Source organism: Chlorocebus sabaeus, chromosome 3, assembly GCF_047675955.1.
Source record: "Chlorocebus sabaeus isolate Y175 chromosome 3, mChlSab1.0.hap1, whole genome shotgun sequence".
Taxonomy (NCBI): domain Eukaryota; kingdom Metazoa; phylum Chordata; class Mammalia; order Primates; family Cercopithecidae; genus Chlorocebus; species Chlorocebus sabaeus.
In genome coordinates this window covers 17,875,206-17,899,548 of record NC_132906.1, presented here as the reverse complement: position 1 = coordinate 17,899,548, position 24,343 = coordinate 17,875,206, and the positions used below count along the sequence as shown (strand labels likewise).

Here is a 24,343-nt window from a genome sequence, read left to right as displayed (position 1 = left end):
CTAACACTGTCAGTGGGATCTTGAAATCCCCCACTATTTTTGTGTGGCTGTCTAAATCTTTTCATGGGTTTAGAAGTGCTTCTTCTATGAATCTAGGTGCTCTAATGTTGGGTGTTTATATACTTAGGATAGTTAAGTCTTCTTGTTAAATTGAATCCTTTATCATTATGTAATGCCCTTCCTTGTCCTTGTTCACTGTGGTTGGTTTGAAGTCTGTTTTATTGGATGAGATACTAGTGACCTCTGCTCTTTTTTGTTTTCCATTTGCAAAATACATCTTTCTTCCTCCCTTTGCTTTGAGCCCATGGTTGTTATTACATGTGAGATGCGTCTCTTGAAGACAGCAGATGGCTGGGTCTTACTTGTTTTACCCAACTTGCTACTCTGTACCTTCTAAGTGGGGCATTTGTACCATTTACATTCAAGGTTTATATTGATATGTGAGGTTTTGATTGTGTCATCATGTTGTTAGCTGGTTGTTTTATACTTGATTGTGTGATCATTTTATAGGATATGTGTGCTAGGTACTTAAGTGTGTTTTTGTGGTAGCAGGTACTACTCTTTCATTTCCATGTTTAGAGGAAGGACATCTGGTCTGATGGTAATGAATTTCTTTAGCATTTGCTTCACTAAGAAGGATTTTATTTCTCCTTTGCTTATGAAGCGTAGTTTGGCTGGATATGAAATTCTTGGTTGAAATTTGTTTTCTTTAAGGATACTGAAAATAGGCCGCTAATCTCTCCTGGCTTGTAAGTTTTCTGCTAAGAAATCTGCTGTTAGGCTGATGAGGCTCCCTTTGTAAGTGACCTGACCCTTTTGTGTAATGGCCTTAAGATTTTTTTTCTTTCATGTCAACCTTGGAGGCTCTGATCAGTATGCATCTAGTATGGCACCTTGCTGGGGTTCTTAGAACTTCTTGAATTTGAATGTCGACCTCCCTAGTGAGATTGTGGAAATTTTCATAGACTGTATCCTCAACTATGTTTTCCAGATTGGTTACTCTCTCTCCTTCTTCCTCAGGAATGCCAGTGAGTGGTAGGTTTGACCTCTTTACATAGTCCCCTATTTCTCAATGGTTTTTTTCATTTTTTTTCATTCATTTTTCTCTATCTTTGCCTGAATGAGTTGATTCATCAGACTGGTCTTTGAGTTCTGAGATTCTCCTCAGCTTGGTCTATTCTGTTATTAATGCTTGCAATTGTGTTATGAAATTCGTGTGGTAAATTTTTCAATTTCACAAGTTCAGTTTTGTTCTTTCTTAAAATGGCCATGTCTTCTTTCATCTCTTGGATTATTTTACTGGTTTCCTTGGGTTGGATTTTAACTTTCTGCTGAATCTTGTTGAACTTCTTTCCCATCCATATTCTGAATTCTGTGTCTGTTATTTGAGCCATTTCAATCTGGTTAGCAACCATTGCTGGACAGCTAGTACAATCATTTGGAAGTAAGGAAACCCTCTGATTTTCTGAATTGCCAGAGTTCTTGCCTGATTATTTTTCATCCAAGAGGGCTGGTGTTCTTTTATCTTTCTGAAATTGCTGTTGCTTGGGTGGGGCTTTTTGTTTTTATATTCTTTATTTTTCTGAGGGTTTGAATGGGGTATATGTCATGTATAGTCAATTGGCTTCATTTCTGGGTGCTTTCAGAGGCCCAAGGTTCTGTGCAGAATCTTTATTTGTGGCTAGAGTCCTGCTCTTCACCAGTGATGTGTGGTGAAAGAATTTTTGTTTGGTGGTGTAATTCAGGCTGCAATCCAGTGGATGGTACATAAATGTAAGGGCTGGCAGATGGGCTCTTACTCAGTGGCACACTTCTTTCAGTGCATTCACAGCAGCAGTGGAGAGCTGCAGTCCTTGAGGGGAAATACTGGTCCCACCCACTGCAGTGCTGCTGTGGTGACTTAGGAGGCATCAAGATGGCCTCCTGGGATATTTTGAAAATAGACTCAATGCATGGGATCTGGGAGATTCTACCATTACACACACCTTCTCACCACCTATTCTTTTGGGGAATACTATGCAGGGAGCGCTATTCCCATTATATGTGGGTGTGCAGCACCGCACCCCCAGGGCACATCCATTAGGAAGCCCGTAGAATGCAAAATAAATAGACCCCTTGGAGTTGTGTACAGGACAGCCCTGACAATCAATGCAAGTTTATACTTTCTGTAATAAACAGACATAAAGAAACAAGCAAAGGGGTTTTGTTTGTTTGTTTGTTGAGATGGAGTCTCGCTCTGTTGCCCAGGCTGGAGTTCAGTGGCACAATCTCAGCTCACTGCAACCTCCGCTTCCTGGGTTCAAGAGATTCTCCTGCCTCAGCCTGCCAAGTAGCTGGGACTACAGGCACGTGCCACCACGCCTGGCTAAGTTTTTTTTTTTTTTTTTTAGTAGAGACTGGGTTTCACCGTGTTAGCCAGGATATTCTTGATCATTGGTAGCTTGATGGGGATGGCATTGAATCTATAAATTACCTTGGGCAGTATGGCCATTTTCACGATATTGATTCTTCCTATCCATGAGCATGGTATGTTCTTCCATTTGTTTGTGTCCTCTTTTATTTCACTGAGCAGTGGTTTGTAGTTCTCCTTGAAGAGGTCCTTTACATCCCTTGTAAGTTGGATTCCTAGGTATTTTATTCTCTTTGAAGCAATTGTGAATGGAAGTTCATTCCTGATTTGGCTCTCTGTTTGACTGTCACTGGTGTATAAGAATGCTTGTGATTTTTGCACATTAATTTTGTATCCTGAGACTTTGCTGAAGTTGCTTATCAGCTTAAGGAGATTTTGGGCTGAGACAATGGGGTTTTCTAAATATACAATCATGTCGTCTGCAAACAGGGACAATTTGACTTCTTCTTTTCCTAACTGAATCCCCTTGATTTCTTTCTCTTGCCTGATTGCCCTAGCCAGAACTTCCAACACTATGTTGAATAGGAGTGGTGAGAGAGGGCATCCCTGTCTTGTACCATATGACCCAGCCATCCCATTACTAGGTATATACCCAAAGGATTATAAATTATGCTGCTATAAAGACACATGCACACGTATGTTTATTGCAGCACTATTCACAATAGCAAAGACTTGGAATCAACCCAAATGTCCATCAGTGACAGATTGGATTAAGAAAATGTGGCACATATACACCATGGAATACTATGCAGCCATAAAAAAGGATGAGTTTGTGTCCTTTGTAAGGACATGGATGCAGCTGGAAACCATCATTCTTAGCAAACTATCACAAGAACAGAAAACCAAACACCGCATGTTCTCACTCATAGGTGGGAACTGAACAATGAGATCACTTGGACTCGGGAAGGGGAACATCACATACCGGGGCCTATCATGGGGAGGGGGGAGGGGGGAGGGATTGCATTGGGAGTTATACCTTATGTAAATGACGGGTTGATGGGTGCAGCACACCAACATGGCACAAGTATACATATGTAGCAAACCTGCACATTGTGCACATGTACCCTACAACTTGAAGTTTAATAATAATAAATAAATTTAAAAAAAAAAAAAAATGAGAGCAAGAAATACCCAATTAAATAGTAAATTGAAAACCACCTAAAAAAAAAAAAAAAAAAAGGATATTCTTGATCTCCTGACCTCGTGATCCACCCGCCTCAGTCTCCCAAAGTGCTGGGATTACAGGCGTGAGCCACCGCGCCCAGCTGTAAAGGAGCTTCTAAAAAGAGCCACACCCCACAAACATTCTTCTCTCAGCCGTTTTACTTCTGCATTTTCTGCCCACCAACCAAGTTTGGGTGGTCTTCTCTTTACAAGCACATGACATATCATTTTTACTGCTTGTCTCATTAAAAGTTTTTTTTAAGACCAGGCATGGTGGCTCATGCCTGTAATCTCCACACTTTGAGAGGCCGAGGCAGGTGGATCATCTGAGGTCAGGAGTTTGAGACCAGCCAGGCCAACATGGTGAAACCCTGTCTCCACTAAAAATGCAAAAATTAGCTGGGCATGGTGCCACACACCTGTAATCCCAGCTACTTAGGAGGCTGAGGCAGGAGAATACCTTGAACACAGGAGGAGGCAGAGGTTGCAGTGAGCACCATTGCACTCCAGGCTGGGAGACAGAGCGAGACTCTGTCTAAAATATATACACACACACACACACACACACACACACACACAAGGATACAAGCAACAAGGATACAATCTAATATGCCTACTTCTTTTTTACCCAAACTTTACATTTAAATATTAACATGTTAACATTTTTAAAATATCACAGATAAAAGATATTCTGCCTGGATAAATGAAGTCAGTCAGCTTATCATATCCTGACTCAGGCACTATGACTACAAGGCATTCTGGGTGCTCAGCAGTGACCTTGTGGGGAAAGAGAAGTAAATGGGGATCCCATGGAGCTCAAGTTTAAGGAAAGGCACTATAAACATGGCGGTTTTGTGATAAAAGGCATGCAATCAGAGGGCAGGAACTGCCTGAGTTAGTGTCCTGTGCTGCGCTTTCCAGAGCAATCCAGTGAACAGTGGAGGGCGCTACTATGGAGTCTCTGGGTGAAAGTTAGGATGATATGGTGGCACCAGCCAAACTTCTGAGGGTTCACAGGCAGACAGCAGCTCTGGAGGGGAACTAAAGTGTACCCAGGAGTTGAAACCCTTCATCAGCTAAGGCTCAGACAGAGTCAAGGTAGGGTCAAAAGCACTCAGTTTGGGACCATTTCTAGAGCCAGTTTCTCCTGCAGGGAGTATCAGTTATCTGTTCCTCAAGCAAACTTATATTAGACATCACATTCCCACATCCTTGAAGATGCATTGCCAGAGGCGCCAAGCGTGGTTTCATTGGCTCAGGAATCAGGGCTGTCAAGTCTTTGCAGGGTGCAGACCTTTAGTAATTGAAACCATGCTCATTGAACATGGGCATTGTTCAAAGAAAATCTCTGGCTGAATTGAATTTAAAGGAGTTTAATTGAGCAATGAACAATTCACAAATGAGGCAGCCCCCCGAATCACAACAGATTCACAGAGACTACGGGGTGCCTCATGGTCGGCACAAATTTATAGACCAAAAAGGAACGTGACGTACAAAAATCAGAAGTGGGGGTACAGAAACAACTGGATTGGCTAGTTTGGTGTTTGCTCTATTTCAATAGTTTGAACATTCAGCAGTGTGTGAGTGGTTGAACTATGGCTACTGGGATTGGCCAAGACTCAGCCATTGTTACTGGTGCACACTGCTAAGTTAGGTTTCCTTCTTGTCTGCCTATTAAGCTAGGTTACAGTTCATCCACAAGGATTCAAATATAGAAGTACAGAGTTATTCTCGGGCCATATTTAGTTCACTTTAACAGCATGTAGTCTTCTAAGAAGACTGGCAAATTGAAGGGGTAAGGTAAAATATGTTTTTTTGTTTCTTGGGCATAGACATGCCAAGACAAGTACTATTTAACAAGTAAGAAAAATGCATTTGATTAAGATCTTTTTTATACATTATCTGAGCACAGGAAAAAACTCTGGAATCAGTTTGACCCAAGTTCCAAGTTCAAGCTTTGTTATTTATTTGAGATACTGGGTAAGTTACTTATCCTTCAGTTTCTGCATCTTCAAAGTGAGAATAATGTTGGAAAGTATAAACAGATCAAGGATCCAAGACAAAAATTATTAAAGGAGAGACCCCTTCATAACTTGTAACCTTTCACTCGCCATCTATATATGACAGCTGTTATAGGACTATTAATTTTGTATCTCTATTCTTAGCACAAGTATAATGTCTGATATCCATTCATGCCACAAATGTGTATCGGTTACTGTGATCTGGTCATCGTACTGAGTACCCGAATAGAACATTGAAACAAGCAGACAGTCACACTCGGTAGGCTCCAAAATGTTAATTGAACACATTAATGAAAAGGCAGAGGTTAAACTCCAGTGTCCTTAAAAGATAAAAAGATCACTGGAATGCCATTGTTATATGGAATAAGACTGGATTCTTTGTACCTCTCTTTCTGTCTCCATCACTTCTAAAAGCTATACTAAAAACTAATTTGAGCCACCCTAAGAAATCAGCAACAACCCTCCCCACCCCTATCTCTACTCTGGGGCTGCCCTGGAATTCCACCACAGTCTTTTTCTATCACCTTGGTAGGTGGCTATGGTACGCTGCTTTCTGTCCCATTAACCTCTATTTTATCTGTCAAGAATAGTATTCCCCATTGTTGAAAGCAGCAATTTGCCAACCAAGCAAGCTTGGAGTCCTGTTTGATGGAGCATTACGGAGAGCAAAAGGGAAAGTTTAAACAGATTTGCTTCTCTAATTTCCTGAAAGGATCACAGACAAAACTTGCCCTCTGAAAAAATGCTTTCTGTTTGCATTATAATAACAAGCATTTATTGCCATGACATGGGCAGAGAGAGGACATGGAAGAATGGTCCTGTATTTCCTGGTTTTATTTAGTTTCATTACTACTCATGAAAAGTATGCAGAAACATTTTTTTCTATGACTGTAAAACATGGTGCTAATTTCTTGTTATTGAGCACACAGGTTTTAACAATAGGATCATGCTCAGAGAGAAAAATCTATTTTTCCTTTTCCTTTGGAGAAGTTCAAGGTGACAAGCCTGTGCCTGGTAAACCCTTAATCTCTCACAGAATTCTGGATGTTTTGCTTTCACATTTATAGTTTTATGAAAAAAAAAAAATCCTGTTGTATCTGGTTTATTTCATTAAACTGAAGTTCTACAAAACATGTGTGTAATATACAAGGAATACTTCAGAATAATACAGCTGATGTGAGTGATGTGAACTGGAAAGTAAGCTTCATGAGACCAAAGACTCTGTCTGTATTGTCCCCTGCCATCTCCAGCTTCTATAACATACCAAAACAGGTAGCAGGAGCTTACGATTTATTTGTGACTGTTCCTATCCAACAATACAAATGACAATTTCAAAGAGGGAATTTTCAGGCTTCAAGCTCTTGAACTCTGGAGTTGGTCATACCTCAACCCATTCTTTGCTTTACACCCAAAATGGAATCCATCTCTTACTTGAGCAATACTTTAGCAAGACCCAAATCTGTCTGCATTTCTCCATTACATTTCCCATCCCCTCACTCCGAGCATACTGTTCCCTGGCCCCCTACATTCACGCTTGGCTCACTCCTGAACATCTGCAGGTCTTGGGCTTAGATCTCACTTCTAATTTAAGCTTCTCTTTCACTGACCTGACCACACTACATAGATCACTTGCAATATGCTGCCTTCGCATTCTGGATTTTTTCTTCAAAGCACGTATCACAATTATCAGTATATAAATGTCTCAGTATTGCTTAATGCTTATTTCCTTGACTAGACAATAAGCTTCTCGATAGCAGGAATTATATCTATATTATTCCCAACAAGCTCGCAGTACCCAGTGATTCATTCATAGTTGGAGCTGGCACTCACTGAATGTTTGTTGACTCAATGAATAAATTGAGAGAGGGAGTGAGGAAAGGGAAAAGGAACGGAAGAAGAAAATCAAGAATCAGGGTTGAATGACAGTATTTTTTCATATTTGCTTAAATTCTATTGATACACCTTACTCTAACTAGACTGATCTTGACCATTTTTCCTCAAAAGACATGTATGCATATGTACTCTTGTATATTTTTTGAGGCTAGTTTGGTTGGTTGGCTATATCTCAGTATAATTTGTAACACTAGAACAAATTCATATTAAACCACTTTTTGATTTAATAATTATTTTTAAAATTACTTAGTAAATGAAAAAGCCTTCATGTCTTAAATGAAGGACTTTTTCTTGTAAATCACACTGAACATTAATAGCTCATTTTGGACCTTAACCGGCTGTTGAATTTTAATCCCAAATTTTGTAAATCATACACACAAACTTGCATATATGTTTGATTGATGGCCGTATTTTCTTATATCCTCAAACATTTTCTGCTATTATGGTACACTCCTTAAAGATCTTTACTTAATTTCCTGCCAGTGTTCATCTGATAGACATTTAGCCTGATATGGTAACTACCTGTTTTGTAACCTAAACAAGAATGGATCCAGATAACAATGACTAGAAATTACAATGACACCTGAGCAAGACAAGGAATTGGATTTGGCCGAGGAAGAGGGCAGTGTGGTGAGAGCCGGAGCCAGCTGGTGCTGAAAGCTCTGCTCTGCCTCTTTCAGGTGACAGCAGGGCTTGGGTAGGTGGGTGGGGTGGTTTAGTTTCTGACAATGGTAGAAACTTACAGATCCCTTGATAAAGAAAAGCAAGAAAGTCTTTGTTCATTCACTCCTGTCTTAGATCTGGTTCCCCAGAGTGGATCCTGAGATGAGGATTTGTGTTCAAGTGACTGAGGAAATGTGCCAAGGAAAAACCAGTGAGGAAGTGGAAAAGCAAGGTAGGGAAGGAGTCAGCACCCAGCAGGGTGCAGTTTGTCATATGAGGGTTCAGCCTCAGCCTGAACTCACAGTGCTGGGAACATTCGTTATCACTACACTGCAGACTTTGTTCCACCTGCAGGGAAGAAAGCCAGGTGTGCACGCTCCAGTACAAGTCCATCGCTGGCAGTGGGTCATACCAGGGGGCACTTCAGCTGTCAAAGAGCTGGGACAGAGTAATGCCAGTCACTCATGGGTCCTCTGAAGAGCGTTGCAAATATAAGCTGTTAGGAGCAAACAGGAAACTGGAGATTGAGAGTCCAGAACCAGCAAAGGGACACAGAGGAACTGGCTGGAGAATCTACAGCATCGGCTGTAGCTCCCCTGCCACTTACGAGACGCTGAAGCTTAAACTTCTGCTATTTTATTGACTTCTCTGCCAAAAAACAAAAGCAAAACCAATATTATCCTCTCTCTCATTACCTTCTGATAGCCAATCCATTACTAGCTTCTTTTTCCATCTTTGTTTAATAGATGTATCTACTGTCACATACACTGTTTTCAAATAACTAGCCTCAGCAACTTTTTCTTAAGTACCAAATAATTAATAAAGAATTATATACTCTACTTTTCATGTTAGGTTATGGAACTATGTATAGGGCAATACATTATTAATAATGAACAACTGATTGTGTTATGAGCCCAGTGCTAAATAGATGGACTACAAATTTTGCCGACTTTTTGAAATGTTCTAAACTATTGGTCATCCCTTCTCTACATATTAATTCCCCCTCCTAGATGTATTTAATCCAGCTAAAGAATAATTCAAATTGGAGATTATTCCCAAGACTCACAACCACGTTAGTTCATGGTTGTCAGCAAATCTGACCTGTGAAGGGGACTCAGTTACCCGTGAAAAATGCGTATTCTATCAGTATTAATGGAGGTCGTTGTGCCAGTGAGACCTTCCCAGAGGTGGAGAGGTGATCTTTCAGAATGTTACCCTGTTAAATTTAACACACTCGCTATGAGACCAGAAATACACACTTGGTTTGGGAAGTTCTCTCCAAAATTTCAGTGCCAAAACAGGACAAGAGTTACTCTTGAAATAAAATACTAGATTTACTGTTTTTCAGGTATTAGCTGCCTGCCTGCTTTGCTTCCTTTCTGCTTTTCTTTTACCTTGCCTTTCATTCAACAAATTATTTATTAGGTGCTTGCCATAGGCCTGGCATTTCCATGATCTAGAAGTAGAATTTCTGGGTGGAAGGAATCGTAAGTGTGAAGCTCTAATGTCAGCAACAAGGCTGATGTGCTCCAGAAAAAGTGATCACTGTGGCCAGAGATAAGACACAGGAGAGAGCGGTCATGAGGTGTGAGAGGTCAGCAGACATTTAAGCCCTCATAGGCTATAGGAAGGACATTGATTTTTGAGAATTCATTAAAGGGACTTTTGTTTTCCTTTTTTTTTTTTTTTTTTTTCGAGCCAGAGTTTTATTCTGCCATCCAGGCTGGAGTGCAGTGGCGCAATCTTGGCTCACTGCAACCTCCGCCTCCCGGGTTCAACTGATTCTTATGTGTGGGCCACTTGCACTAATTTACTCTGTGTGCTTGATGTCTGTGTGCTTATGTAATGGCCTAAGAGCTTTTAAGATGTGGAGGCTCTTGATCAAATTCGCCTGGCTAATTTTTGTATTTTTGGTAGAGATGAGGTTTCACCATGTTGGCCAGACTGGTCTTGAACTCCTGACCTCAAGTGATCCACCCGCCTTGGCCTCCCAAAATGCTGGGTCATTACAGGGTTTTAAGTAAGAGCGTGGCTTGATCTGATTGATTTTTTAAAAGACAGCTGCCTACCTTGCTGTTGGTGATGATATAAGAAGAATCAGAGACAAGAAAGCAATGACAGCAGACCAGACTGCCTGGGGGATGATGCGGGCATTTGAGAAGGGAAAGGACACAGGATAGATATGGGTGAGAGTAGCGGAGGACTTGCTACTTATTAAGGAGAAGGCCTGGAGCAGGTTTATTAAACTTTCCTTGGCCTCAGTCTTCCCTTCTGAAAGTTGAGAATGATAATCATGTACTTGCCACATTGTGTTCCTATGAGAATTAAAGCATTAATGTTTACTCCACGTAAAGCTTCATGACAATTTTGAGAAAATGGTAATCAAAACACATTTGCTAGTTTTTAATTATTCATTGGGTGTGGAAAGGGAGAAATCAAGGATGACACCTAGGTTGAGGACTGAACAACATAGCTTGATGTCTGTGTGCTTACGTAATGGCCTAAGAACTTTCAGGATGTGGAGGCTCTTGATCAAATTTTGCTGCTGTTGACTCATGGTGACCACAAGCCAGTAACTCCCTTAGCTCTGTCTTGCCCTGCCTTTTTATCCGTGTATGGGGCACATGCTAACTACTTCTTCAGTAAATGTCCAGTGAAGATCCAAAGTTTAACTGCACCTTATACCTAACAATCTTGGTAATTTTCAGCAGGGAAGTTATTAATTTTTCACAAATGAACAAAGTAAAAGTGGCTGTGTTCCGTGGTGAGCAGTTCTCTGCAAACCCAGCCCCACAGGCTGAGAGGCTGAGAAAAGAGGTGAGGAAAGACGCTGACAAGTCCAGTTTCTCAGAAAAAAACATTTAATAGGGACTTACGAACAGAAGCCTTGTCTCAGGCAGCTGCAAGATGGTGATTCTTTGCACCCGCCCTCCAGAAAGCAGCCTTTACATAGCAAGCTTTTAGGGTACAGATACGTGCAGCTGGTCACATCTCATACTTTCTTGCCGAAACTTGTGACCTCTAGGGAGATGAGATGAACATCTTTATGAAAGGTTATCTATGCCATAGGCATTGTTTCTTTATGAGGGGTTCCTCAGTATGCAGGAGTCAAATGCTCGTCTTCATTGAGGTTTCGCTTCAAGATGGTGTCACTCTTGCCAAGCAACAGGCTGTTTCCCTGCAGACTGCTTGTGAAAAGAAGGGATGTGATTTTCTTTCTTTCTTTTTTTTTTTTTTTTTTTTTTTTTGAGACGGAATCTCGCTCTGTCGCCCAGGCTGGAGTGCACTGGTGCGATCTCAGCTCACTGTGACCTCTGCCTCCTGGGTTCAAGTGATTCTCCTGCCTCAGCCTCCTGAGTAGTTGGGATTACAGGTGCCCACCACCTCGCCTGGCTAAATTTTGTATTTTTAGTAGAGACGGGATTTCATCATGTTGGTCAGGCTGGTTTCGAACTCCTGACCTCAGGTAATCCACCCGCCTTGGCCTCTCAAATTTCTGGGATTACAGGCATGAGCCACTGCACCTGGCCCAGTGATTTTCAGTCTGTGGCTTTTATGTTCAGTGACTGTGAAATCCAAATGTCTTGCTGTTTATGTTTGTATCTAATGTAATGCAAAACAAGAACCAAAAGGAGGGACATGGTTGCTGTTCAAGCATTGTCTGATAAGATGGTAAGACCAGCTGCAAAATGAATTAGAATTGAAGGAGAAAGTACAGTGTCCAGTATAAGATATAGAGGCCTTCTTTACTATGCACACAAAAAGAGTAACTTGGATGTCATTAAGAAAGAAAAAGCTAATGAATGCAAAAACCCATTCCATTAACCCAAATAGGGTATCTGGGGACGCCAACCTATTCTTGGGATCTGGAACCTGGGTTTGAGTCCTGGCTCACTTTATTCCAAATTATAAGCGTATGACTATGGGTAAGTCACCAACTTCTTTAAATGCTGAGAAGCATTTCTGTCAACCATGTTGAGCTGGTATTCCACCTTATAATGTTGAGAAAAGAATTGACAAAGACAATATAGATAAATAAATCTGCTTATTATATTTTTAATATTTTGGGTGTGTTATGACTATTAAGACTAATCCAACTCTGAGAAATCAGGACCCATTTGGACACTTGTCATTATATTTTCATTTAAATGACACTTTATCTTCAAGGTGAGTGTTGATCCCAGGAGAATCTGGGAATTTTTGTTTTCTGATTCAGACAGTAGAGAGTAAGTCACTTGAGGATTCCACATAAATAGCAGTGTTCACCTTAGCATTAGCCATTATCCTTCAAATGGGTTGCCTCCTCAAAGTGGCCCTTTTGCAGAAGGATTGCATCAACATTTAGATTTTTTCCCTAAAGTACTTTGTTATACAGGTGAGCTTGGGTGATGTAAGTTAGAATTAACTCCTTCATCTCATACCCTGGTTGCTGCTATTCTTCTCTTTTTTTGACCGGGGTGTGGATATTGGCGGAGGGAACTAGACTTCTCTTCGCCAGTGTGAGAGGTAGACACTGAGATCCTTCTGAAATGCACCCAGCCATTCTTGCTTTCTTCACTGTCCAGATAACTTTCAGCACATAACTTTCAGTTATGATTCCATTTAAGCGAGGATACCATATTCCTAATGGGTGTTTCAGAACCCGCACACTGGAAGCAATAAGAACGCCTGCTGCAAAATCCTCCTCATCTGTGTCTTTCTTCTTTCCCTTTCCTTTGTCCCTAGGGAAGTGTGAAATCGGCTGGGCCTACTACTGCACGGGAGCAGGTGCCACTGCCGCCATGCTGCTGTGCACATGGCTGGCTTGCTTTTCAGGCAAGAAACAGAAGCACTACCCATACTGAGATGGAGCCACCAAGAGCAGACAGAGGAGAAGACGGGCCGAAGGGGCTTGGCGAGGTCAAAACATCCACCTACCTTCAAAAGGTGGAATAGTAGTTCTAATCCAATACAATGCTAATAAAATGAAACAGATAAAATCAGGAACATGATCTAGGAAGGAAGGATTGTAGGAGATTTGTGGGGGGAAAAAAAAGGAGAGTGTAGAATGATGGAGAAAAATGGACCAAAGCCTAAAAAACTTGCAGGACATCGGGTGGTTCTATTCCACAGAGTATTGTTAATATACAACACACACACACACACACACCCCCCAAATCTATATATGCAAACAAGAGTTTGGGTTTTAGTTTTTTTTTTTTTTTTTTAAGGTAAGGACTCAGAAAATCAAAAGGGCTAGTAGAAACAGTGTTAAGTTGGGAAGCAGGGTACCCCCAAAAATGTTCCCTGTAGGTCACGGCACTCCCGAAAGCACACAAGCACATATAGACATACGCATCCCCACACACGCCCGTGCACAAACGTGGATCATCGCACAGACTTTACGGGAGGTTTAGTGGTGCATTTCTCCTCTGTTTTCTTTTTAATATACATTTAAAATACAGTATTATCACTTTATAAAGCATATATTAAACCCAATAAATGGACCAATAAGCCAAACTATCAGTATTTTGTATATCCTGCATAAACTCTAATTTAGTTCCTCAACATACTTTCAGTGTTTATGCAGACCTTTAGAGTTAAGCCTTTGTATTTCCATGTTATTCAACAATATGCAATATTTCTCTGAGTAGCTTCTACTGTGATATTCTTATGAAGAAAAGGGGCACCTTTGTGTCCACTGTAGGAGAGAATTCAGCCGAAGATATGAGAATGAGAGACATTTTCCAGTCATTGGATCGTGTTTTCTTTTGTCCATTGTTGTACTGTGCTGTACCACATTTATTTCTATATTCATTTTGTAAAAAATTTAAAAGTGCTATTTTGTTTGTATTTGAAAATCTCTGTGAATAAATTCTCTCTTTGATCAATAGCTAGATGAGTCATGGCGTGTTAATTCAGTTATTGGATTTGCTTCCTTAATTTCTTCAATGTAGTTCTTCAACTACTACAGTCTTGTAAAATTTCCTTTTCTCTTTTAAGGCCTCTCATTAATTCACTCACTAATCATCCAACGAGGCATTGTTCTAGGCACAAGTGTATTAAAAATGAGTAAGACAATTTCTGTTTTCAACATGAATTCTTTGCAACCAGAATTCTAACTTCTTGCTTATTACATTTCAATCATAACCAAATTCTGAGGAGAGAAGAACTTCAGGTCTGTTTTGTATTAAGTTTGAGAATATGGGTGGTATTTCAGATGTGATTTAGGGCAACAAGAGCTAAATTATGGTTCAGGAGGTGACTGGACTGACAGTCTCCAGCATGGTGACATGACTGTTACAGTTGCCAGTGACTTGCTGTTCCTCCAGCTTCTACAAAGTGCTGGGTTTCTTCTGTACTTCTGTGTCAGGGAAAATTTTATATCACTGCCCTTCAGGGATGTTGGCCATTTGAAAAAACTTATCTCAACAGCCCTGCCCCTGCAGCAGAAAGTCTTCACAGAAGAGAAGGGTTTGGACCCTCACATGGCCCCTTAACAGAACTAGCTCTTTCAGGGTTAGGCGTGATGGCTCATGCCTGTAATCCCAGCCGAGGTGGGGAAATCACATGAGGCCAGGAGTTTGAGACCAGCCTGGCCAACATGGCAAAACTCCGTCTCTACTAAAAATACCAAAAAAAAAAAAAAAAAAAAAACCAATTAGCTGGGCATAGTGATAGTGGTGCTCTCCTGTAATCCCAGCTACTCAGGTTGAGGCACAAGAATTGCTTGAACCCAGGAGGTGGAGGGTGCAGTAAGCCAAGATTGCAACACTGCACTCCAGCTTAGGCAACAGAATGAGAACCTGTCCCCACCAAAAAAAATAAATAAAAAATAACAAATAACAAAAACTAGCTTCTTCAGGAGCAAAGATTGCATACTGGATAGTGGATCTAGCCTTTTGTTTAGTAAACCTGAGTTATTGTAGCAAATCCTTAAGAATTCTGTTTCAATTAGCTTCTAAATTCATTGTATGTTTCTGATTTGGAAACTGAACATTCTGGCTATTTATGCATGTAACTATATTTTCTATGCTATCTATACACATTTATCAATTTAATTTGAATATCTGACTATTCCACTTGCTTCTGGTGCTTTTAATCATCCAGGATGAGAATCCATGCTGCTCTGGAAGAACAATACAGGATCTGACCAATAAAATTCTATACTTTCTGAGGCTTTGTTGGTATGGAGAAAGTCATTCCACTCTCAGATGCTTAATTCATAATGTGCTGAATGTGATTTGTGTCTCATTGTCTGCTGAGCAGGGGCTTCTCCATTCTGTGGTCTCCTGCAGAGAAGAAAAGATTGCACTTTGCTTCCTCAATTAGCCCATTATGTTCATGTATAGCTGGTGCTTTTCAAATTTCTTTTAACTGCACCTTCCTGTCAGAATAGTGTTGTGACTTCTTAGCTCCCATTATCAAGTTGGAGTTCTCTAGGGAATTCATTAAGGTCTAGTTCCTTGGACAGATTTAATGATGACATTGTCATTTTTATGTAGTTCATGTGATTTTAGACATTAGTGAGCCTCACTAGGATAAAAGGTCAGCCACTCTACATGGTAAAGTCAAATGACAAACTCTTATATGGCAATGGCAAAATCTGGCTAGTCATATGATTTTTTTTGTTTTTTTGTTTTTTTTGCTTAAGATGTCCCTGCATTTTAATAGGAACATCTAAGTTATTAAGAATTACATATACTGCTGTTGAAATGAAAATCACAATTCATAAGGTAATAACAATAACAAAGTCAGTGAAAAGTATCTATTCACAGGATTCTTACTGATACGCACATGAGAGGCAATAAAAAGCTCGATTTTCACAACCTTAAAAGCTTTCATTGCTTGCACATACCTGTGCAGTAAGTGGGGAGTTTACCTTGTTTACAGGAAAAGAAAATGACATGCAAAGAAGTGAATTGATGAAATTTAATTGACTCTAGTCATTGAACACCTGCTACTTGGTAGGTATTCTACTAGACATAAAACACTAAATAAAACACAGCCCATGCTCTCAAGTCAGTCCTAAGCTCATGGAGAAAAATGACAGGAACATCAGTGATTACCAAATCATATGTCAACTGATTCTCAAAGACAGGGAAGAAGCTCCTCCCAGGTAAAGAATTCTACACAGACAAAAAGGTATAAAGAAAGATGAAAGATGATATATTACAATGTTCTGCTCTTCAAAAATCATTAAGAAAATGAAACGATGTGTCAAAGACTGGAAAAAGTTATATATCTGATAAAGAGCTTGTATTCTGAGTACATATATGACTCTCTCAAATGAATAATAAAAAGGACAACTCAATTTTTAAAGGGTAAAAACAAAAATGGGGTATTTCCCAAAAGACGATATACCAGTGGCCGATTACATTGAAAAGGTATTCAACATCATTAATTGAGAAGAAAACGAAACTTTGAGAACCACAATGAAATGCTGCTTAACATACACTAGAATAACTAAAACATGAAATACTGACACCACCAAACCTGGCTGAGTATGTGGACACATGGCTGGAAAAGCAATAGGTACATTTTTATTTATTATTTATTTTATTTATTTATTTTTTGAGACGGAGTCTCGCTCTGTCGCCCAGGCTGGAGTGCAGTGGCCTGATCTCAACTCACTGCAAGCTCCGTCCCCCGGGTTCACGCCATTCTCCTGCCCCAGCCTCCCGAGTAACTGGGACCACAGGCACCCGCTACCACACCCGGCTAATTTTTTGTATTTTTAGTAGAGACGGGGTTTCACCGTGTTAGCCAGGATGGTCTCGGTTTCGTGACGTCGTGATCCACCTGCCTCAGCCTCCCAAAGTGCTCGGATTACAGGCATGAGCCACCGTGCCTGGTCCAGTACATTTTTATCAAGTGAACCACAATAATTCCCTTCCTAGGTATTTGTGCCAAAAAACAAAACTATGTTCACAAAAAGATTGTGTAAGACTGTTCATTTCAATTTTGTTCATAATAACCCTAAACTGGAAGCAACTCAAATGTCCACCAGCACATACATAAATTGTGGTATATTTAAATAGTGGAATACTACTCAGCAATAAAAGGAATGAACACGTAGTATGCACATCAACCTGGATGAATCCCACAGACATTCTGTTGAGCAAAAGAAGCAGAGAGGAAAACTAATACATGGTCATAGAAATTAGAATAATGATTACCCTCTTATGCAGGTGGGGGAATTGACTGGTGAGGAGAAAACGGACTTTCGGGGATGCTGGAAATGTTCTATGTATTGATTGGAGTGGTGTCCACATGCATGTATACACTTGCCAAAAATCCATTGACTACATGCACTTAAAGACTGCACTTTATTGTATTCTAATGGTGCCTTAATCAAAGAGAAAAGCATGGAGGGCCTTAAAGGTTAACGGAACTGTGGGTCATCTCACATGGCAGCAGTTGGGGTATAGTTGGGCAGGTGGAAGATGAAGTGGGAGAAGGGCAGGCAGTGCTTTGGGTACCATGCTAAGAGGACCAAAATTTAAAATGGATATTGGAGGCAGTGGGAGGATCTGACATAGGGGAAGATGTGGCATGAACAACTTATGTTTCTTGACTAGATCCCTGGTGGAAGTATTGTGAGATACTGGGTGGCAGAAGTGGGGAGAGAAATCGTCACAATGCAATCATTCCACTAACAGAAAGTGGAACATCTACTATGGTCTAAGTGATTAGGAAAAGGAAATGAACGAATATGGGGATATCAAAGTGTGAAATGATAGGGCCAAACTGGGCCAAATTAATAGAGGTGGGGAGGCTGGGAAACATTAGAGAGAATGGGATAAACTCAGTAGGTCCTTGGAACAGAGAGAGAGGGAAGGAAGAGAGTTGGGTGGATGAGGGTGCCACAGATAGAGACAAGATATGAAAAAGGAACATATTCTACAGTGCATACATACATCAAAACATCACGTTGTACACAGTAAATATATACAATTCTTTTCAATTAAAAAATAACAAAAAAAGGAATATACCATCAACCTAAATAAAATTCTATACCCAAGAAAAATCCTTCAAAAACAAAAACAAACTTCAAATAAAAATAAAGACCTTTTAAGACGCACACAAAAATTAGTGTAATTAAGGACTTGGTATGCGTAAATTACCTGTGAGATACCCAGACACAGATGCTTAGCGGGTAGTTGAAAATTAAGGGCTGAGGCTCAGGAGAAATTTTAGGTATGCAATCATGTATTGCTTAATGATGGAGATATGTTAAAGAAATGCGTTAGGCAATTTTGTCATTGTGGGAACATCATAGAGCGTACTTACACAAACCTAGATAGTGCAGCCTCCTCCACACCTAGGCTATAGGGTACGACCTGTTACTTCTAGGCTCTAAACCTGTACAGCATGTTACCGTACTGAACACTATAGGTGACTGTAACACAATAATAAGTGTTTGTGCATCTAAACATATCTAATATAGAAAGGAACAGTGAAAATATGGCATAAAAAATTAAAAATGGACCAAGTGCAGTGGCTCACACCTGTAATCCCAGCACTTGGGAAGCCAAGTCGGGCGGATCACAAGGTCAGGAGATCAAGACCATCCTGGCCAACATGGTGAAACCCCGTCTCTACCAAAAATACAAAAATTAGCTGAGCGTGGTGGTGGGCGCCTGTAATCCCAGCTCCTTGGGAGGCTGAGGCAGGAGAATCGCTTGAACCCGGGAGGCGGAGGTTGCAGTGAACCAAGATCACACCACTGCAGTCCAGTCTGACAACAGAGTGAGACTCCGTCTCAAAAATAATTTCCTAATTAAAATAAAATAAAATAATTAAAAATGGTGCACCCATATAGGGCACTTACCATTAAGGAAGCTTACAGGACTGGAAGTTGCTCTGGGCGAGTCAGTGAGTGAGCGGTAAGTGAATGTGAAGGCCTAGGATGTTACCATACACTAGCATAGACTTTATAAACACTGTACCTTTAGGCTATTATAAATTGATAAAAATATTTTTCACTTTTTTATCAAAAAAGTGAAAAAAGTAACTTTTTTACTTTATAAACTTTAATTTTAAACTTTCTGACACTAGAAATAACACTAGCTTAAGCTAAGTTTGTTTTAAAGCGTTGTACAGGTATACAGAAATACTTCCTTCTTTATATTCTTATTCAATAAGCTTTTTTCTATTGAAGTTTTTTTGTTTTGTTTTGTTTTTCACTTTTTAATCTTTTAAAAGAACTAAAACGCAAACACACACATTAGCCTAGCTTGCACGTGGTGAGGATCATCAATATCCCTGTCTTCCACCTCCACTTCGTGTCCCTCTGGAAGGTCTGCAGGGGCAATAGCCCCCATGGAGCTGTCATCTCCTATGACAACAACGCCTTCTTCTGGACACCTCCTGAAGCAGTCGCTTGAGGCTGTTTTACAGTTAACTTTTTCTTTAAGACGTAGAAGGAGTATATTCTAAAATAGCAATAAAAAGCAGAGTATAGTAAATACATATACCAGAAACAGTCATTTATCATCAAGTATTATGTACTGTACATAATTGTGCTATGCCTTTTTTTTGTCTTTTTGCTTTATTATTATCTTTGACACATAATCATACATGTTTATGGGGTGCTGAGTGATATTTCAGTAGATGTACACAATGTATGATGATAACATCTAGATAATTAACATATTCATCACCTCAAACATTTATCATTTATTTGTGTTGGGAACCTTCAAAAATCTGCTCTTCTAGCTATTTGAAAATACACAATGAAATGTTAATGTTAGTCACCCTAGAGTGCTACCATATATACTATGCTTTTATATAACTGACAATGCAATAGATTTGTTTACCCCAGCATCACCACAAACACATGAATGATGCATTGCACTATGATGTTACAATGGTTATGACATCACTAAGTGACAGGAATATTTTAGCTCCATTTAATCATATGGGAGCCACTGTTGTATTTGCAATCTATTGTTGACTGAAATGTCTTTTTACAGCATGTGATCATACAGATAATGGATATAAGTGATACTGGTGAATATGAAGACAACAGGAAGAAATTAATGCAGAAGAAGAAAACTTGGAGAACATCATCATTGAAAGGATAGACCATTAAAAGGATCTTTGTTGAGGAGCAATCAGAGATGTCAGAGGAAATTTTTACAAAGGTGTTGTCATAGACACCAATGGAAGGTAAGAGAATTTCAAGAGGAAGAGAGTTCTAAGCAGTGTTTATGGAAAATGTTTCCAGGGAGCCAAGCTACACTTATTTGATTTGGTAACTAGAAGGTTAATAACGCCCTCAGGAAAGAGTGGTTTTAGTAGAGTGGTGGGGTGTTAATGAAATTAGTAAGGGTAAAAGAGTGAATAAGGGGTAAAGAAGAACAGAGAATTATAGAATAATCTTTCAAGAACCTTAGCAGTGAAGGGAAGGAAAAAGATGGAATTCGTTCTGCATTTTTGTTAATAGCAAAAATAGCATCTGAGTAAAAAACGTTTTTGCAATCCTTCGAGACCAGAGTGAATTTGTCAGAACAGCAAATGTTCGTACACCCTTCTTTGATTCTCATAAAATGGAGTGGGTAACTCCAGACAGCCTTCATGGAGACAAGACCACTAGATTGTTACCAGGTTCCAGCAAGCCCACAGGAGCAAGAAGAAACTGCCTTCACCTCAAGAGCAATTGCTGAGGAAACTGAATTGGACTATTTCTCCAGTGCAAGTCAAGAGGATATCATGAACTGGATCACTGCATTAATAGGTCGATAAGAAAATCACTTTTTCCTGGAGCAGTACATCTGTTGTAAAACGAGGACAATATTCTCATAATCCAGATCATCTTTAGTTCTGTATTTCCAGTGCCTATCCTAATTTCATGTACTCAAGTGGTAGTTAAATATTTACATGTGAAAATAAATTATTAGCATAGTGAAAAACAAGATTATTTTTAATATGAACAGGAGCAAGGAGAGAGCTTAGTGTTGTGAGGCCATCTGTGACCACGTAAGCTAAATTACTTCCATGAGCAATTGAATCTGGAAATCCTTCTGCTCATATATGCTTCCTCAACAACGTTCAGAATTGCCACTTCTCTGGGAAATGGGAAGGAATGGTTGTTTGTCCTATTCAGAAGCCTATGCTGTACCTTCTATATATGATTGCCTGAGATGTTTAGGTTGGCTCACCTAGAACTCTGTTATATGGCTTCTGATATCTTTGTATTTTTATTTTAGTTATTTATTTCTTTACAAGTGTTTACTTATCACATTTTATGCATCAAATACTGTGATAGGATCTACCACTGACATATTTTGCCTTTTACTATGGCCCTTAAATGTTTCTACTCATCTAAATTATTTAAAACAAGGACTCTTTGTTATAATTATTTAAGCATATTATAGATCATAATACCAACAATAATTTTTTTCAATAAATGTTTAACTTATAGCACACACAGAAATAACCTTCATTAGGAACGACATTTTTTCAAAGATCAGATGCTTATAGATGTGTGGTGTTATTTCTGAAGCCTCTTTCTGTTCCATTGGTCTATAGCTCTGTTTTGGTACCAGTACCATGCTATTTTTGTTACTGTAGCCTTGTAGTATAGTTTGAAGTCAGGTAGTGTGATGCCTCTAGCTTTGTTCTTTTTGCTTGGGGTTGTCTTGGCTATACAGGCTCTTTTTTGATTCCATATGAAATTTAAAGTAGTTTTTTCCAATTCTGTGAAGAAAGTAGCTTGATGGGGATAGCAGTGAATCTATAAATTACTTTGGGCAGAATGGCCATTTTCATGACATTGATTCTTCCTATCCATGAGCATGGAATGTTTTTCCATTTGTTTGTGTCCTCTCTTATTTCCTTGACCAGTGATTTGTAGTTCTCCTTGAAGAGGCCCTTCACGTCCCTTGTAAGGTGTATTCCTAGGTATTTTATTCTCTTTGTAGCAATTGTGAATGGGAGTTCAATCATGTTTTGGCTCTCTGTTTGTCTATTATTGGTATATAGGAATGCTTGTGATTTTTGTACATTTAATTTATATCCTGAGAATTTACTGAAATTGCTTGTCAGCTTAAGGAGGTTTGGGGCTGAGATAACGGACTATACAATCATGTCATCTGCAAACTGAGACAATTTGACTTTCTCTCTTCCTGATTGAATACTCTTTATTTATGTCTCTTGCCTGGTTGCCCTGGCTAGAACTTCCAATATTATGTTGAATAGGAGTGGTGAGAGAGGGCGTCTTTGTCTTGTGCTAGTTTTCACAGGGAATGCTTCCAGTTTTTGCCCATTAAGTGTGATATTGGCTATGGGTTTTTCATAAACAGTTCTTATTATTTTGAGATATGTTCCATCAATATCTAGTTTATTGAGTGTGTTTAGCATGAAGGGGTGTTGAATTTTATCAAAGGCCTTTTCTGTATCTATTGAGATAATCATGTGGTTTTTGTCATTGGTTCTGTGTATATGAAGGATTACATTTATTGGTTTGTGTATGTTGAACCAGCTTTGCATCCCTGTGATGAAGCCAACTTGATCGTGGTGGATAAACTTTTTGATGTGCCGCTGGATTTGGTTTGCCAGTATTTTATTGAAGATTTTCGCATCGATGTTCATCAGGGATATTGGCCTGAAATTTTCTTTTTTGTTGTGTCTCTGCCAGGTTTTCGTATCAGGATGATGCTGGCCTCATAAAATGACTTAGGGAGGATTCCCTCTTTTTCTATTGATTGGAATACTTTCAGAAGGAATGGTACCAGCTCTTCTTTGTATATCTGGTAGAATTCAGCTGTGAATCCATCTGGTCCCAGGCCTTTTTTAGTTGGTAGGGTATTAATTACTACCTCAATTTCAGAACTTGTTATTGGTCTATTCAGGGATTCAACTTTTTCCTGGTTTAGTCTTGGGAGGGTGTATGTGTCCAGGAATTTACTCATTTCTTCTAGGTTTTCTAGTTTATTTGCACAGAGGTGTTTATGGCATTCTTTGATGGTAGTTTGTATTTCTGTGGGATCAGTGGTGATATCCCCTTTATCATTTTTTATTGTGTCTATTTGATTCTTCTCTCTTTTCTTCTTTATTAGTCTGGCTAGCGGTCTCTTAATCTTTTCAAAAAACCAGCTCCTGGATTCATTGAGTTTTTTGAAGGGTTTTTTGTGTCTCTATCTCCTTTAGTTCTGCTCTGAACTTAGTTATGTCTTGTCTTCTGCGAGCTTTTGAATATGTTTGCTCTTGCTTCTCTAGATGAACTCCACACTTTATAAAGTATCTAAAAATATTTGATACAAATACTATACCAATACTTGACAATAAAGGCTAGACACAAAATACAATTTCTGATCCCTATCTTCAATTCTTCTGAAGATCTGCTGATCACCTTTTTCTATGGAAGCTAAGGTAATGGTTCCTGCTAGTTTAGTTTATCTTCTCTGTGATCCACATGGCTTTGTCCTGTGAGGTCTGATATGCTTTAGAATGTCTTCTTCCAAAACAAAGATCTCTAGTCCTAAGTCTTTATTCGTGTATTTCTCTGCAATGTTTTGCTTTCCTCCAATGACCCTGAAACATGTGGCTGTGATTTTGTTGCTGCAGCTTGCTGAGATTTCAAGCTGAGCTTTCTGAACCTTTATCTATCTTCTCTCTGGCACCTGACCCCTCCCTGTTCTACCCCCTTTCATGATGAGAAGGGAATTTTAAACTATTTTGTCAAGAAGAATAATACTGGTTTGCACATGTACCAAGTAATTATGGACAAGGTTTTCACTGAGGCATTTTCAACAATAGTGGAAGTCTGGAAGCAACTCAAATGACCATCAACTGGGAATTCCTTAAATAGATTATGGTACATCCATATGTAGAAAATGATACAGCCATGTAAAAGACAGCTTTTCTGTACTGATAAGGAAAGCACTTCTGTGCCTATTAAGAGAAAAAAGCAAGATGTGGAAGAGTTTATACAGCATGTCAACACTTCTGATAACATTTTAAAAGACTATACATGTATTTGCTTTCTGCAAATAGCATGTTTCTGGAATGATAAATAAGAAACAGATGATAATGGTTGCCTCTGGATAAGAGACAGGATGAGAGGGAGACTTATTTTATGTGCCCTTCATATTGTTGAACTTGTGACTATTATTAGCTACTTGAAAATAATACAGAGATAAGTTAAAATATATAAAATATATATAACCCAGACATGAGATGATAGATATGCTATCCTTCAAAATAT

The 24,343-nt window shown here is 39.4% G+C and overlaps 1 protein-coding gene across 1 annotated transcript in view; it reads left to right on the top strand.

Annotated features, from left to right (window-relative positions):
• LHFPL6 (LHFPL tetraspan subfamily member 6) overlaps positions 1 to 14,023 on the top strand; it is a 257,518-nt gene extending 243,495 nt beyond the window's left edge. Inside the window, exon 4 of the mRNA XM_007960203.3 lies at positions 12,877 to 14,023. Coding sequence (XP_007958394.1) covers positions 12,877 to 12,995 — 119 coding nt within the window. The 3' untranslated portion in view covers positions 12,996 to 14,023. The remainder of the gene's footprint in view (positions 1 to 12,876) is intronic.
• Positions 14,024 to 24,343: the final 10,320 nt, after the last annotated feature.